Source organism: Enoplosus armatus, chromosome 18, assembly GCF_043641665.1.
Source record: "Enoplosus armatus isolate fEnoArm2 chromosome 18, fEnoArm2.hap1, whole genome shotgun sequence".
Lineage (NCBI taxonomy): Eukaryota > Metazoa > Chordata > Actinopteri > Centrarchiformes > Enoplosidae > Enoplosus > Enoplosus armatus.
The window spans coordinates 1,851,262-1,869,111 of NC_092197.1; the positions used below are offsets into that span (position 1 = coordinate 1,851,262).

General features: G+C 41.4%; 2 protein-coding genes across 2 annotated transcripts; both read left to right on the forward strand.

Moving 5' to 3' along the window:
* The first annotated feature begins 4,658 nt into the window (after positions 1 to 4,658).
* On the forward strand, positions 4,659 to 5,985 carry ved (ventrally expressed dharma/bozozok antagonist). The gene is made up of 3 exons (XM_070924082.1): positions 4,659 to 4,869; positions 5,165 to 5,424; positions 5,671 to 5,985. Exons 1-3 carry the CDS (start codon positions 4,659 to 4,661, stop codon positions 5,983 to 5,985), a joined length of 786 nt encoding a protein of 261 aa, XP_070780183.1.
* Positions 5,986 to 9,375: 3,390 nt separating this feature from the next.
* purbb (purine-rich element binding protein Bb) lies at positions 9,376 to 10,679 on the forward strand. The gene has a single exon (XM_070924494.1). It carries the CDS (start codon positions 9,407 to 9,409, stop codon positions 10,316 to 10,318), a length of 912 nt encoding a protein of 303 aa, XP_070780595.1. The 5' UTR covers positions 9,376 to 9,406; the 3' UTR covers positions 10,319 to 10,679.
* Positions 10,680 to 17,850: the final 7,171 nt, after the last annotated feature.

Consider the following 17,850-nt stretch of genomic DNA (forward strand, 5'->3'; position numbering starts at 1 on the left):
CCATCATCTCTGGAAAATAGTGTTTACAAATGATGTTCTAGTGGATACAGAAATGTACAAGAGATGGCTGTATAGAATTTATTATATATGTATGTATGTAATATTACAACCAACTTTAATCTTAAGTAAATACAGTCATTTATGTTGTTTTTCATTTTTTGAATTCAGGACATCTTAATACTTCAATATAACTATTTCTGGTCTTCTATATTATTTTATTCATTCAGTATCTCATTTTAATTTATTTGATTTTGTGTGTTTTTAGATGCAATTCTAACGCTTTTATTTCGATTTATACAAATAAACTTGCTTTCACAGATAAAGTACTTAACCTTACTTCAGTAAAAGTACAGAAGTATTATCAGCAAAGTGTACTTAAAGTGTCAGTAGTAAAAGTACTCATTCTGCAGTAAAATGTCTCCTGTGACTGAGATCTGTAGGTACGTTTCCATCCACCTGTTTTTATTCTCATATTCAGTTTGTAAACGCCACAACATATAATATAAAACGTTTCCTGTTGGCGGAGGTGGAAACGTTTGTGTGTTAATAAAAACAAAGTGGAGAATCAGTCCTGATCTGAAGAGTAACTAATAACTAAGAAATAAAATAAAATACTCCAGTAAGTACCTCAAACTTGTACTTAAAACACACAAACATCACTAACAGAAAAGACAACAGGCAGCTGATCGGTACAGGTCAAAGGTCAAACAGGTCCTGATCAGCTGTTGTCTCTCCGTCACCTCCGTCCGTCTCCGTCTGTCGTGGATCGTGGGGTGGACAGGTATCAGCGTCTGACAGACAGATACAGACAGACAGACAGACAGATACAGACAGACAGACAGATACAGACAGACAGACAGACAGACAGACAGACACAGACAGACAGACACAGACAGATACAGACTAACGGATACAGACAGACAGACAGACAGATACAGACAGACACAGACAGACAGATACAGACAGACAGATACAGACAGACACAGACAGACAGACAGACAGATACAGACTAACGGATACAGACAGACAGACAGACAGGTAGACAGACAGACAGATACTCTGCAGCTCCAGTATTTTGCTGATAATACTTTTAATACACTTTTACTTCAGCAGGATTTTGAATGCAGGACTTATACAGCAGTATTTTTATTAGTACTTTTACTTGATTAAAGGATCGGAGTACTTCTTCCATCTCTGCCTTTTGCCATAGTTTTCATTTTAACATGTAAGTGCTGCTCTAACTTTGATGCATCACTATTATAATGTTATATATGTTCATAGTTCAGTCACAGGGGGAGTTTTACTGCAGTACAAGTACTTTCATTTTGATACTTTTGTACATTTTGCTGATAATACTTTCACCTGAGTAAGATTTTGAATGCAGGACTTTAACTTGTAATGGAGTACTTTTACTTTTAGTTAAGTAAAGGATGTGAGTACTGTGTCAGTTAAACTGTCTGATAAACGCAGTAAAAAGAGCAGTAGTTCCCTCTGAGGTGTAGCGTGTAGAAGTATAAAGTAGCATCAAAGTACTCAGGTAAAGTGAGTACTTCACTGTAGAGAAATACCTCTAACCAGCAGTACCGGTGATACAAAGAGCCTGACAGAGTCTCTCCCGTGTTTATTTACACAACCTGAAGACAGGAGCGGCTTTTATGGTCCCCTGTCTCAGCGCAGAGGCCTTTGAAGTCCCTCAGGGTCCGTAATGAGCTGTGAGCACCGCGGCTCTGGTCTCCGCTGCGCCCACAGACAGCGCGTCTGGAGGCGCGGAGACGGCGCGCTGGGCCCCGGATCCATTCACCGGCCCGGGAGCTCATTATCTTATCAATGGCTCCGTTTCGTGATTGACTCGATTAATCCTTTACAGCCGCAGTGTGTTCGGCCCGCGCAGCATTTGCACACAAAACAGCGCCTCCCTGCCTCCCCGTCCTCCTCCAGAGGCAGACCCGGGTCCGTCCAGCGGAGGAGGAGGTGATGGGCCACTTCACAGGTGGGATCATCGTCTTCAGGTCGTTATCAGTCTCTTTAACTGGATCCCAGAATCCGCAGTTTAGCATTGAAAGCGACACAATAGTTCGAGATGATTTAAGGCGCCGCAGAATAGATGAACGACCAGTTTATTCATGGAGTACTGCACCTCAGTACTACTCAAGTACTGCGCTTAAGTACAGGGCTGAGGTACTTCGCTTGAGTACTCCCGTTTAATGCTACTTTCTTCTTATTCTCCAGCATCATGTTTATATGGAATATTGTATATTAATGTTGAATCCTGCGTGATTATTGTTTTCAACACAAACTATTAATTTATTAATTAATTGAAAGTCTATAAAGTATAAAACCCCAAACACAGGAAAACTGATAATCACTCAGAATATTATTACAGAACAGTTCAAGGCTGTAAGAAAATATCGTTTCACTATTAATACACAAATACAGCAAAACTATGATAGTACTATAATAACAGTATAACAGTAAGTGGTTTCATCCCAACTGGTTTTTGTGCTTTTCCATAAGAATAAATAAAAGTACAAGTAAACATTTATATTGATTCATATCATCACGCAAATAATAAATTATGATTAACGCTGTTATCATAGGCTACAGAAGTAATATTAATATCTGTATAATATGTAATCAGGGAGCCATTTGTCTGCATGAAGTACTTCATCGCTGATAATACTAGCATACTTTTACTTTAGCAACAAATACTTTTACATCGCTCTATTGGTAAAAGGATCTGAATACTTCCTCCAATACTAGTTTGTAGTACTCTTGTGATATTTTATTTCTGCATCAGATATTAACACAATATTCCAGTAAGTCATGGGTACTTAAAGTGAGTTTATATCACCGTAAATTACTCCAAGGCAGTCCTACTAAAAGGTATTTATTTGCAGTGGTGGAAAGTAACTAAGTACATTTACTCAAGTACGTGGTTTACTTGAGTATAGTACTTTTTAGTATAGTACTTTTTACTTGTTTACAATTCTCTGACAGATGTTACTTATAATGAGGATATAAAATACAGGACACATTACAGGCTGCAGTACACACATTCTGGCTCCATAACGAGTACTTTTACTTTTGATACTTTAAGTACATTTAGCTGATAATCCTTCTGTACAGCAGGACTTTTACTTGTAAATTGTATTTTAAAATTGTGGTACTTTTAAGAAGAGGATCTGAGTACTTCTTTCACCACAGTCGTCCTATAAGTAGTAATATTTTAAGTACTTTAAATGTGTGTTTTTGTGTTTTAATTACTTTCTGGTATTTCTTTAACTTCCTCTAACATGACGCCAGACAGCCGGACAGTTCTTTATCAGGTTATTGATCTAAGATCATTGTTTTTACTGAAATCCTGATCAATTAGAAGAATATAAGAGAAGCTGAAAGCTCATCACTGTTAAATCTCTTGTCATATCAGTAACTGTGACCTTTAATCTGGGGATGATCCGGGATTAACTCCTGCTGTGATATTAAGCCACTCACTGCTCATTATGTAGGTTATTAAGTTCAAGGATTCTTTTTAGATCAAGCTTCAGTTTGACTGACGGGACTTCAGATGTTATTTTTTGTGTCCTAAGTGACTTTAAGGCGATGAGCAGTTCGACTCTCAGCGCCACAGTTTGATCAATGACTGTCTGGAAAAGAAAGATTATTTTGGATCTGCAGAACATGGTGAAAAACGCTCGTCACCATTTCACAAAGTGATTCAGTGTTTTTAAAATATCAGAATTAAAACTACAGTTTCCCAGAATGCTAGTTGACGTGTTCAGATCTCTTTCTCTGTCCGACCAACCGGCCAAAACACAAACATATTCAATTTACGAGCTTAGAAAATGAAGAAAAGCTGGTCAGCTGACTCATTGTTTCTAAATCTAAATCATCTGATCGGTTCATTTCTCGACTGTGCTTTTCTTTTCTTTACAGAATTCAGGGAACTTCCGAAAACTACAGCATTTCTGGTCTTTTATTTGTATTTAATTCAACTTCATCTCATTTCTTTGGTCTCATTTGAGTCCATTTTGACTGATTCTCTACAGTTTTTAAATGTAGTTGCACTGTTAGAGACCCGAAACTCTTTGATGAATATTATCATGTTACATAAAAAACAAAATTCAAGCTGCGCTGCTTTATGTTTGACTGATGATCAGTTGGAGTTCTCTGTAAATTCTCTGTAAATATGATTTTGGACTTGAAACAGACTCCATGTATCTACAGTACGCGGCTGCAGAGGAGATGTTTGGGGTGAGGTGTGTCTATTATCTTTTTGTGGAGGCAGGAAGGAGGGGAGGTGGGTGTGTGTGTGTGTGGGGGGGGGTCCTTCCCAGACTCACTGGAGCCATGTTGTAACAGCCTCATTGAGACTGAATGAGACGTCTTAATTACTCCAGTTGTGAAAACTAAAGGAGGGGAGGGTGGGAGGGACGGGAGGATGTGTGCTTTGATCTTGGGGCTGAGGCAGTTTGAAATGAGGAGGGATGCCCCCTATAAATACAGACAAGCCGTGATGAGGGGGGCAGTTTAAACTCTCCCAGCACCAGGACAGACCAGCAGGCTCCTGAGAAACCTCCTCCTGCACTCTGGACAGAACTTTCCAAAGGATATACTCTCCCTGGCCTCTTTCAGGACAAAACCTTCAGCACTCAGCAGCCATGAGAGGACATTTTTCTATCGAATGGATGGCTCAGAGCAGCCAGCCTGCAGAGACGGAGGCCGTCTCTACCTGCGGGACACATTCAGAGAGTCTGCCGGGGTTTTACTGCAGGCAGAAGTCTGAAAATGTTCCTGAGCAGCAAGAAAACAGGAGCCTCGATGCTTTCAGTCTGAGCGCTCTGCAGCACCAAACCTCTCTCAGTAATCCAGGTAAGATCTCTCCACAAGTGCCTTACTCAAGTACTTGTACTTTACTTGAGTATTCACATTCACTGCCACTTTCTACTTCTACTACATCTCAGAGGGAAACTTCTGACAGCTTTAGTCACTTAACATATGAAGAGATTATAAAATGTTAAACAGTCACTTTGACTTTTAATACTTGAGTATACTTTTACTTAAGTAACATATTCAATGCAGGACCTTTACTTGTAACAAGAGTACTTTTACTTGAGGAAAGGATCTGAATACTTGAAACTGATTTCTTCTTTGTTCCTCTCCCCAGTGACGGAGGCAGGCTTCAGCAGCGGGACGGAGGAGGAGACCTCCGGGTACGAGAGCGAAGGGGGTCACTCCCTCTCCCCATCAGCCCCCGCCGACTGCGCCTCCACCTCGCCAGCGTCTCCCCCGTTGGGGAGGAGACCTCGGACGGCCTTCACGGCGGAGCAGATCAGCAGCATGGAGAGGGCCTTCAAGAGGAACGCTTACCTGGGAACACAAGACAAGGCCGAGCTCTGCAAGAAGCTCAACCTGTCTGACAAACAGGTAACAACCGATCAGTATATAGAAGGACATACATGACGATATATAGATGATGGACGCTGAGCTCATGTCCTCTGGGCTTTATCTTATTTATTTCAGGGGGGGGGGTGTTTGTTTATTTCCCAGTAACATCATTTGGCCTCAGTGTCTTCAGCCGTCCTGGCTTCGGCCCTGACGGTCGCTGATGAAGAGAAACTTTAAGTGAAAACTTCTCCTCATGAGACTTTTTTTTCTTCTTCTCCTTCTCAGATCAGAAACTGGTTCCAGAACAGGCGGATGAAGCTGAAGAGGACGGTGCAGGACGCCCTGGCTCACGCCTGCCAGGCAAACGTGGCCTCTCAGTTGATGCATTACCCCGAGCTGCAGGCCTACAGGCCGGGACCCTACGCCAGGTATCACTCAGCAGCAGCACAGGAGAGCCTGCAGTACAGCTCCCCTCTGCCCAGCGTCCCCACGCTGCCCCTGGACTCTTTTTACCAGTACAGCAGCCTCCCGGGAGTCATGCTGCCCCCTGCCACGACTCAGCTCATGGGCTCCTACCCGACGTATCCTCAGTATTACTGATCCCGTCCTTCAGTCGCTACGTTGATCTTCACTGTGATGTTTTGTCCCACGGAGACAAAATGAGATTTTACTTTTCGAACATGTTATCCTAATAGGATCAATGCTAATAGAAACAGATGGTTTATAAGAAACACGGCACGATTCCTGCCGTGAAGCTTGAATGTTACTCTTGAATCGAACAGGGTGGTGTGCAATACTGTGGTGTGTGTGTGTGTGTGTGTGTTTCTCTGCTTGTCACTGATGTATAGTTTGGATATATTTAAAGTTGAATCTATGAAGTGCTTTATTAGATTTGTGTTGTTATGTCACTGAAATCAGATCGCTAAAATAAAATCATTATTAAAACCTCACAGGTGACGTGTTTTCATCCGTATCATCTGGAAGTAAAATAAAGTGGGATGTAATGAAATACTTTTACTCCAGTACTGTACATTTTAAGGTACTTGTACTAGAGTATTTCCATTTTATTTATTGTACTTTTTTCTCTACTACTTTTACTTATAGTTACTGGGTACTTTTCATGTGATCAGTTAATGAAACATGAAACATGCTTTACAGATAATAAAGCAGTTAAAACTAGCTCCACCTTCATCAACTACAACAGTAAAATACTGCTTACACATTACTGCATCAGTATTAATTATCCAATAATATAATAAATATGTAACAATCACAGGGGCCATTTTTCTGGTACTTAAACTTTTGATACTTTTGTTGATAATACTTCTGTACTTAAACTGTAGTACAATTTTGAATGCAGGGCTTTTACTTGTAATGGAGTATTTTACATTGTGGTACTTTTACTTAAAGGATCTGGATACTTCCACAACTGGACGACTTCTGCTTGCAAAAGTTTGTGTTTTTCTGAGCGATCCTTCTTCCAGATGATCCCGTCCTTCCTTCAGTGGAGGAATGTAACTAAGTACATTTACTCAAGTACTGTACTTTATACTACTACAAGTAAATGTTGCGATAATGCTTACATACATTTACTTAGGTAAGGGTTTGAATGCAGGACTTGTAGTGGAGTATTTTCACAGTGTGGTATTAGTACTTTAACTTAAGTTACTAGGAGACTACAGGTAGATGCTGTGTATGTTTCAGTGCACCAGTGCCACTGGATTCTGTTTTCAGCATATTATTTCCATGTTGCACAATTACTGAGAAAATATATTTAGAACAGAGTGTTTTTCCGTAGCTGACTGAGGACAGTGAGGTCATGTTCTTGGTAATATTTCAGGGAATTTAGCGGCTTTAATGACCCGAAGAGGAGACTTGACGTTATTATTTGTCAGGTAAAATGTCTTAGAATTGACTGTTTTTAGTTAAAACAAACAGATTTAAATAAAACTTTGATATAAATAAAACGTTGAAACAGGATTTAGAATGTAACATAGGAAGATAACATTTACAGAAAATATAAATTAAACAGTTAAATTAATAAATAAAATGTGACATTTTGTGATTTCTTTATTAAATACTAAAATTGTATAGAGTCTGGTTGCTGGGTGTAGTCCATCCTTACTACACCCCTGTGTACAAGTACTTCTTCTGGTGTTTTCAGGACTTTAGGAAACCATCACACCTCCTTCTCCAGCATCCAGCTTGTTATCCTGGACTTATCCAGCTGTAAGGTTGATTTACACCTTTAATAATACACACAGGCTCACAGATTAACGAGGTTTGTGTTCACACAACACACTGCAGCTGTGGTTTCATCTCTAAACTCACAGGTGCTGCTGATACATCCAGCTGGGAGGAAGCGAGAGAGGAAACTCAACCTGAAAACTTACCTGTAAGGCAAATGAAACAATACTGCCACCTGTGGACAGAGAAAGGTAATGCAATAATAATGTAAAGATTGTATTCATGTAGCTGGACGTGGGCTAAACATCCAGGGCAGCACCTACTGCCTAAAGATGGAAGCATTCTTAAAGTTAAAGTGCTCTTCATGCAGAATGGATACCTTCAGAGAGTTATATAGTTATTATTATATATTTTACAGTATTGGATTATAATGGACTTTATTACTCTTCTCTGCTTGTACTACTGTTGAACTATATTTTAGCAATTACCATCATGCTGTGATTGTAATTGTACAAGTTACATTGGTTCCCTTTATTACTGAATTTAATGACTGTACTGCTGTGATACAGCTAATATTGTCTAATATTTGCATTAGCATTAAACAATCCCATGTATTAAGCCTATTTATCTGCCACCAAATCATAGAAAACTGCTCGCATGCAGACAACGTGGAGCCATAACCAAAGGTGGGAAGTAACTAACTACATTTACTCAAGTACTGTACCTAAGTACAATTTTCAGTTACTTATACTTTTCCATTTATGGAAAACTTTAGACTACTACTGCACTATGTTTCAGAGTATTGAACTTTTTACTACATTTACTTGACAAAATAAGATGTTACATATAAAACATGTACTTAGCTTTTAAAAGATGGTATATATATACATTACATTGTTATTGTATATATTTTTATTCCCTTAAATATTGTAAATGTATATATTTTATTTTAATTTTTTTAATATCTTATTTGTACATACTGTTCATTATAAATTTATGCGTCTCCTCTACTCTTGAGTGTGAGCACCCCCCCCCCCCCCCCCCCCCCCCCCCGGAATCAATAAAGTATTTCTGATTCTGATTCTGATTATATTAGGTATTATGTATTAGGTTATAATTAGCTCCACCAGTGAGATGAACTTAATGTACACATTAATGCATGGGTATTAATTATCACATAATATAATATAGGATAATATAACTACTTTTTGTTATTTTGCTGATAACGTGTACTTTTACTCAAGTAAAAAAAAATTAATGCGAGACCTTTACTTGTAATGGAGTATTTCACACTGTAGCATTAATAATTTTACTTAAATCTCCTTCGCATCGCTGGCAGTAACAGAATATATAGTATTGGTAAATTTAGCCAATGTACTTCACTTGCTATTAGAAGTACGTCATAAAATGTTTGCAAGTATAAAAACACGACCCTGAAATATTACCAGATTCCTTTCCGCTATAACTTTGTGGAGAAAAACAAAATATGTCGACACATTTTACCAACTGAAGCCAAAAACAAAATGAAAACATCATTTTCAACATATAAAGTCATAAAAACAAGAAGATTTCACAACCAGAAGGAGCAACAAGAAGTACGCAAACGGAACCTCAATCTGGACCAATGGCTAACGAGAGACATCACAAGTGGGCGTGAAAGACAAAATCAATACGCCAATGGGAAAGCCGTAACCCGGTGAACACGTGAAAGTGGCACATGGTTGGGCCAATCGCAACGCTCCCCCGAAATGCACCCAGGGTGAGAGTGAAGGGGGCGCGCGCTGGCCGAGTGCACGCAGAAAGCAGCTACGCAGGAGAGAGGGGCTGAAGCCGAATGGTGGAGCTGAAGATGGCGGATGGAGACAGCGGGAGTGAGCGCGGCGGTAGCAGCGGGGGAGGAGGTGGAGGCGGCTTCCAGCACTTCCAGAGGGACCAGGAGACCCAGGAGCTGGCGTCCAAGCGCCTTGACATCCAGAACAAGCGCTTCTACCTGGACGTCAAGCAGAACAGCAAGGGCAGGTTCATCAAAATCGCCGAGGTAGGGGCCGGGGGCTCCAAAAGTCGCTTGACCCTCTCCCTGTCAGTGGCGGCGGAGTTCCGTGACTACCTCGGGGATTTCATCGAGCACTACGCCCAGCTGGGGCCTAGCAGTCCGGAGCAGATCGCCCAGGCCAGCTCGGGTGAGGACGGCGGGCCCCGGCGCGCTCTCAAGAGCGAGTTTCTAGTCCGGGAAAACCGCAAGTACTACCTGGACTTGAAGGAGAACCAGCGGGGGAGGTTCCTGCGGATCCGGCAGACCGTAAACCGCGGACCTGGCTTTGGAGTTGGGGGCCCTGTGGGCGGCATGCTGGCCGGCCAGACCATAGCCCTTCCGGCCCAGGGGCTAATAGAGTTTAGGGACGCCCTTGCGAAGCTCATAGATGATTACGGGGGAGACGACGAGGAGCTGGCCGGGAGCATGGCCGCCGGGGGCTACAGCGAGCTCCCCGAGGGCACCTCCATCATGGTGGACTCCAAGCGGTTCTTCTTCGACGTCGGGTCCAACAAATACGGAGTGTTCCTGCGCGTGAGCGAGGTGAAGCCCAGCTACAGGAACTCTATCACCATCCCGTTCAAAGCCTGGGGCAAGTTTGGAGGAGCCTTCAGCAGATACGCCGAGGAGATGAAGGAGATCCAGGAGAGGCAGAGGGATAAAATGTACGAGAGGAGAGACGAGTCCGAGGGAGAGGAGGTGGATGACGACTGAGAGCTCAGACACGAAACAGCTGTTAGTCAAGTTACACGACAGATCTGCAACATAGGGGTATTTTGCAAAAAGAAAAACAAAAAAAAAGAAGCAGAAACGACAGATTAAGTGCATGACAAATCGTGCTGTAATAGCCTACTAAAGTATCGTGGCGTCAAAAAAAAAAAGTACATGTGCAGGGAATTATTGGTGTATTATCCTAAAGTTTGTGGGGATGAGGGTTGGAGTGGTTGTGTGAATCTGAAAGTGGGAAGAAAAAAAAAAAAAGTGGACTAAATGTGTGAATGAGATCAAATCTCATTGGCTGAAAAAAAGAGTGAGTTATGCTTTATTGTTAAAAAAAAAAAAAAAAAGAGGAAAAGAGAGAGAGAGAACCTACTAAAACCAGCAAATTGGTTTTTATAACTAGAAATGAAGCCAATGAATGCTTTCCTATTTGCAGCATAGTTTATATTTAAAGAGTGAGGAGTCAACCTGTTTAAGATGTTTTCCTTGCTCAGTTTTAAGGAGAGAGAGAGAGAGAGAGAGAGCTAGCATCCATTGTATTCCTGTTCCAGTCCAGGCCTCTCCTCAGTGGGCAGTTTGTGGGGTTTTGTGCAAGTCAGCCAGATGAACCTGAGAGGAATGTATAGAAAGCTGCTGGATGTTTTTGCGTTAGATATGTCAGCGTATTGGAGAGCTTGTCGCACTACACGGAGCTGTGCAGCAGCAGCAGGCAGTTAATCGAAAAGATTACCCAAAATGTTAGGGGAAGTTACCGAGAGGATTATCTTTAAGCCCAAACAACAAGGGCCTCGCGGACTAAACTAAAGCTTTGACTCCAGTAGTCAATTACAGTGTGGATCAGCAGGGTTTTATGTTATACATACAATCTTGGCAATATTTTCAAAGCATACGTTATATTGTGTTCAGTAACATTCACTCGGTGAGGAAGAGCAGCGTGTTTCCTCACACCAGAGCATCCCTGGTGTTTGGAAAGCCAACAAGTGGGGAGAGGACTGTGTGTTGTGACCGTGGAGGGGTCCGCCACACACACACACACACACACACACACCAGGGACAACACACAGATATAGAGGGGACTTTAACGGTGCTCATTTGCTCCCACGTGCCACTTCAAGGGTCCAAATATCTGGCAGTCAGATGGGAGCGCCGCATCAGATACAGCGAAGCTTCTCTGACCTTCAGCACAGCGTCAGTGATGATGAGTTTCCCCATCAGCCTCTCTGTCGTGGTCAGAGCTGGACAGACGGCCGTCTTCACCAGCCGCAGGCCATTTTCTGACGTAATGTACAACATCGTCCAACACGTGAAGAAGACCCTGGACAGAAACACATTAATGGATGTTGTTGCTGTTTTTTGTTTTTCAAAAGAGAACTATATTGAAATGAGATTCTACTTATAGGAAAAATATTACCGAACAAACCAGCAAAAGATATTTTGAAATACTTATAATAAAGGAAAATGTATTATGTAAAGGAATTTCAAGACTAAAAATAAAGAAAAGGTTAATTTCTTAAAACAAAGTTGTGACTCGAACCTCCAGATTATTTTTCATTTTTGTTTTTCCTAGAGTGAAAGTATAACACTTCCTTAATTAAAACAACTTTAAACGCAATACCCAATGTTGTGACTGTATATTTTTAAATCCCTGGATTCATACTTAAAGAATGAAATATCATTATTTTCATTGATTATTTTCTTGATTGATTGATTAACCCTTCAGTCTATAAAATGTCTGAAAACAGAGAAAAATGTTTTCTGTCTTTTAAATTGCTTGTTTTTTCTTTCCAAGAGTCTAAAACCCAAATTTATTCAGTTTACGATGATGTGACACAGAAAAGCAGCGTGATCCGCTGAGAAATCCAGCAATGTCAAATCCAGACTGGGATTAAGAGGTCAGTGTGAGGCTTTAAAACCACATACTGAGTTGGTCTCAGGCTGCAGCTAACGATTCTGTTCATTATCGATCAATCGCTTGATCCAGAAAATGACATTTCACCAACTGTTTGCTTAAAAATGACAAAAACTTCAAACAATTATCAAAATTGTTGCTAATCTATTTTCTTTATATCATATATATATATATGTTTTTTTACTCTGAGCACAAACTTCAAGTATTAAAAGTAAAAGTACTCGTCATGCTGAACGGCTTCTGTCTGTTATATTATTGGATCACTATTACTGATGTATTAACTTTAATGTTGTAGATGGCCAATATAAAGCAAACAGATGTATTGAGTAGCAGAATATGGAAATACTGAAGTAAAGTACCTCCAAACTGTACAGTACTTGAGTAAATGTACTTACTTTCCACCACTGGTCACATATGATGGTTACCTGAATATCTTTGGGTTTTGGACGCATGGTCGTATAAAACGAGGTCTCTAAAGACGCCACTCGTGTTTCTCTACTTTTTGACATTTCATGGACTGAACGATTAGTCGAGAACATGGTTGGCAGATTAATCAATAATGCAAATGAATTGTCGGCTGCAGTCGAGTCGTTTTTCTTGCTAAAATGTCCGAATTTCAGCCTCTCAAATGTGAGGCTTTGCTGTGTTTCTTTGCCATATAAGACCTCGGTCCCTTTGAAACTGTAACGAGCATTTTTCATCACTTTCTGAGAATTGTGACTCAGAAACGTAGATAATAACCGACGTATAAGTTGTTAGTTGCATGCCTAATAGGAACTCAGTGTCACAGTGGTGTGTGAGGAGCATGTGCTGTACAGTTGCTCTCCTCACACACACACACACACACAGTTTGGCAGCTGCTGCCTCTGAAGTTAATGAAGACGGTCTGCAGGAAACGGCTCCACACAACAGGAGCTTGTTCTCGAATCCACAGCAAATCAAAACGCTGTGCTGTTTAGTCGCGGTCAGCCTGCAGTCTGTAACCACCTCATCCCTCGCTGCACTCGTGAGATGAATGTATTGTGTGGAAACATACAGCTGAACTTGTTTCCTGACTGGAGCGAGGAGCAGAAAGGGGGGGACGAAGAAGAAGAAGAAGACTTGAGGGTAATTTGATTCCCTCCTCCCCTCGTGCTGATCTGTTCTCCTGTTGCTGCTCCTTCTTCTTCTCTGCTCCTCAGTCGGTCTGTAATCTGGCAGCTGTTGGGCGGCCATGCGCTCGCTGTGAGGGTGTGCTGACAGGGCACGCCGGCTATTTTAATGTGGGAGGCCTCCACAGACTTGACATTCCTGGTCAAGGAGTCAGCTGTGCCATTAGGAGCTCGCCGCCCGGGGACTCGGGTCCTACAACAGCGTGACTGTGCTGCGATCTGCCGTCATGTGGCAGGAAGACGCTCGGCAGGTACGACATAAGAGAGGTGTGTTCATGGCGGTGAGAGGTCAGCTGCTCAGTTTGTGCTCACTTATTGTTTTCATCGTCTCCAAAACTACTCGAGCGCAGTTTTGAGGTACTTTACTTACTCTTACTGTACACTTTGAGTATTTCCATCCTATGCCACTTTATATTTCTACTCCACCACAATTCAAAGAGAATTATTGTACTTTTTACTGTACATTTATTCAACAGCTGATTTTATACACAAAACCTATGATCAGTTCATAGAATATAATGTATTCCTATAGATTAGAATCGTTCGACTTGCTCCACATAAAGGCATTAGTGTTGATAATCCTGCATGAAGCCCATGTTTACTTCTGATTCTTTAAGTACATTTTGCTCAAGATACTTCTGGACTTTCGCTCAGAGTTCAGGGCTTTTAGTTAGTAACTTTGTTGGATTACGATTTTACATTAAAGACATAAGATTTGTTTATAAAATACAACAAGAGATTAAACCAGTGAGTCAATACATTCCTGTATAGCAAGATAATATATGCAAGACTAAGATGAAGAATAATGAATTATTAAAGTGTGTTAAGGTAGGTGTAATATATACAGCAACGTCCGGTTATTATTCTTCGTCTTACTCCCATTTATGAGATAATCATGCTGTAAATGTCTGGAACTACAGCTCCCATAATTTGGAGAATATAAACAGGAAGTAGTCAGTCAGTTAGCTGTGGGCCTGTTTTTTGTTTTTTTTAGCCTGTATTTGTTTACATTTTGCTAAATTGGAACCATTAAAAATGTGCCGAATCAGCTGTTGGCAGCTCCTGTTTGCGGTGTACACATGGACGTACAGACAGCTGTCACTGGATCACTGAGACACTGAAGGAAACTTACAAACATGATGATTCTCAGGCAAGTTCTGCAGTTATGAGGAGCGTCTTTATGGACATTTACTCGTGAAGGACACCAGAGATGATGATGTCCTCGGGCAGTGTAGGTCTGAATCTAAAAATATGTGTATCGTGTCTGTGTGGTCAGAGTTATGACTCACCCTCCACCTCCCCCCCTTCAGCTCTGCCTCACTGTTTGAAAACCTCTGTATTACGGTACCAAAAACTCCATTAATCAGGGTACAAATTAAAGCATTCCTCACACTATTCACGGAAGGATTTCCCTTTTTCTTCATGCAAACATTAGCGAAATGCAGCAACACTGCTCAGCTGTTTATCTGCAGTCCATTCTGGAGGCTGTGGCTGAGTTTGACAGCTTTGTTATTGTGCCATGGAAAGTTGGCAACCTGTAGTTTTTCCTCCTCTGACAGACAGCTGGATTTAACGAGCCTCTGTCTGATACAGTTGTTGAAATAAACAGACAGACGCTGAAAGAATAATCACTTAAAATATTCATTAAAACAAAAAGGGGGAAAAAATCAAGTCCGATGAGTTTGACCGAGACAAGACGAGACAAGACAAAAAGGGGTTTTAAGAGAGATTAGATCAGGTTGGGTGTCATCATGTTATGTCATGCTCTTGGAAATGATAGTGCAGCTGAACATGCTCTAAGAGGCACTCATCTAGCACTTCCATTAAAGAGGCCTGCTGTGCATATTCAAGCAGACGCACTGCACGTAACGTCGCATTTCAGAAGACAAGTTCACTCCGCCGGCTCTGAGGTGAGAGGCCGGATCCTCGCGGTCCTTAATGAGAGCTGACGGCAGGCTGCTGCAGCTGCAGAGAACAAACCCTCCACACCGGCTGCAACCAACAGCACATGAAAAGAGATCACATACAAGACTTGTGGTGATGTGGTCTCTGTGAGAGTACGAGGTGAACCGAGTGACAGCCAAGTGACTCAACTGTTTTATGCTTTTGGTTGAGGTCCAAAATATTTTCACAGAATGTCTAAAACATAAATATAACTAGCTACTATTTTTAGGTCTTTACTGTGGTATTTCCACGGCCTTGACTCCAGATGGTGCTAGTCTTTGTCCAGTAGGCAGTGGTCCGAACCCACGGTACTCTACCTGACCAGCACCAAAACATCTAGAGGCTACAGAGCCAGATGTTTTCGTCAGGAGTCGGTGGAGACCAAAGCAGAGCTAACAGAGAGTGAATACTGGACTGACATAGAAACACAACTCCAGGTGAGCGATAATGTCGATGTGTAAATGTACGATATCTCTATAAGGTTTTATTTACAGCTTTTTGTGCTGCACTAAAGTGGCCAAAAAGATCAGTCAAAGCAGGTTTACCAAATAAAAACAAGCAACTACATGTAGTTTCATATTCTTCACTGGAAGGCCTCGAAACCATGTAAATGTAGAGCAGTGTGGTCGGTGCGTAGAGCTCTTGGCAACCTACTTTTCACATTTGCAAAATGTGTCTTATGCTAACACAGTTTATGTACACGGTTCGATTCACAAATGATTCAAATCTATTTTTAGACATTCACAAATTAGCATGTGTTTGCGTCTGCCTGCACAGTCCGACATGTCAGATGCTAATCTTACGCATTCTAATGTGGTGGCTTTTTTAATTACGTTGATTTTTCTTATTGAATACATCGTTCCACCTGAAATATTTTACTCAAGTGAAATAAAAGTCAGATTACAGGCCAGGATTAGTTTGTTATGCATTGTTTAAAATATAACAAAATATACTTAAAGCATCAAAAGTAAAAGTACTCGTAAACGTAACAAGGAGTTTTTTTTGTAAGTGGTTATAAGCCAGAAAGGCTGGAGTGACGAGTAACAATATCTGCCAAATGTAATGTAGTGCAGTAGAAATACATAGTAGCATAAAATGGAAAAATGCAAGTAAAGTACAAGTACCTCAAACTTGTACTTGAGTAAATGTTACTTTCCACTGCAGATGTTTCACCTTGTAATCAAGGTGGCCGGTCACTATAGCCCAGCTCCACTCACGCCCCAAACTTATGAGATTCCCATAATTAGCATTAACATTTTCTCTCTCCAAGCAGCATAAATCCTCAACAGATCCATCATCACCCTGTAAAGTCTCCATGAATATTCCTACGCTGTAAATTCGTTCATCTCCGAGCCGGAAAGCTCCGCGTCCCCGATGACCTCCCATCACCACTTTCATCCCACTCTCACCTCCCGGGCAGCGCAGCAGTAATGTGTGCAAGCATGCACATGTGAACAGTGGGACTAATGCAGCCTGTGAGCAATGTAATACCTCACTAGGCAGTGTGCCAAATCAAGCCAGGATTACACCACATGCTCCCAGCAGTCCATTACTATCCTGCTCGGATCAGTCAGGTCCAGCCCCGCTGACTTCTATAAATATGACGACGTATGTGTCGTGCCCTCAGGCAGCGGTGGAAGAAGTACTCAGGTCTATTTCTGCAAATTCAATAAATGTAGGGAAGTAAAAAGTACAATTTTTGTAAGTACAGTACAGTATTTGAGTAAATGTACTTTCCACCCCTGAAAATAAATATGTTTTTCAACCTTTAAATAAATAATAAACAGTAACAATGATAAATTCACTGTTTGGTACCTACAGGGAATATTGTGGGAGTAGTAATTATCACAAAATTACTTTAAACCAGTGGTGGAGAAAGTATTCAATGCACTTCCAGAGTAAAAGTACTTAAAGCAGAAAAATATACATATTATTACATATTATATCCGAGGATTAGCTTTACTTATGTAGCCTGTTGAAGTCTGTATTTTACTGTCGCTGGAGCACAAGTATACAGTAGCATGAAATAGAAATACTCAAGTCAAGTACCTCACGACTACAGTACAGGAGTAAATGTACTTCGTTACATGCCCTTGTGTGTGTGTGTGTGTGTGTGTGTGTGTGTTGAAGTGATCTGCTCGTCTCTTTACAGCTTCGAAGACGAACAACAAAACCCAGTTTTTCATCAGGTTGCAGCTCTGTGGAGGAGCTGAAAGGTGCATGGAGACAGAACGAGAGTATCTGGAGAGAGATGATGGTGGGGGGGGGGGGGCGGGGGTAATGTCAAAGAGGGGGGTAGTAAAGGGAAAGAAAAGAAGAGAAGGGAGGAGAGAGAGGTGCACGAGAGGAACCCATGTTTGTAGGAAGCAGAGAAACAGGGACAGCGGGAGGGATCCTACGTTAGCAAGAGGAAGTGTGATCCCGCTGTGAAGCCGGGCTGCGGGGGCTATATTTAGCTTCTGTTGCCATGTGCCGGGAATGTGCATGGCAGAGGGACACACACACATACACACACACACACA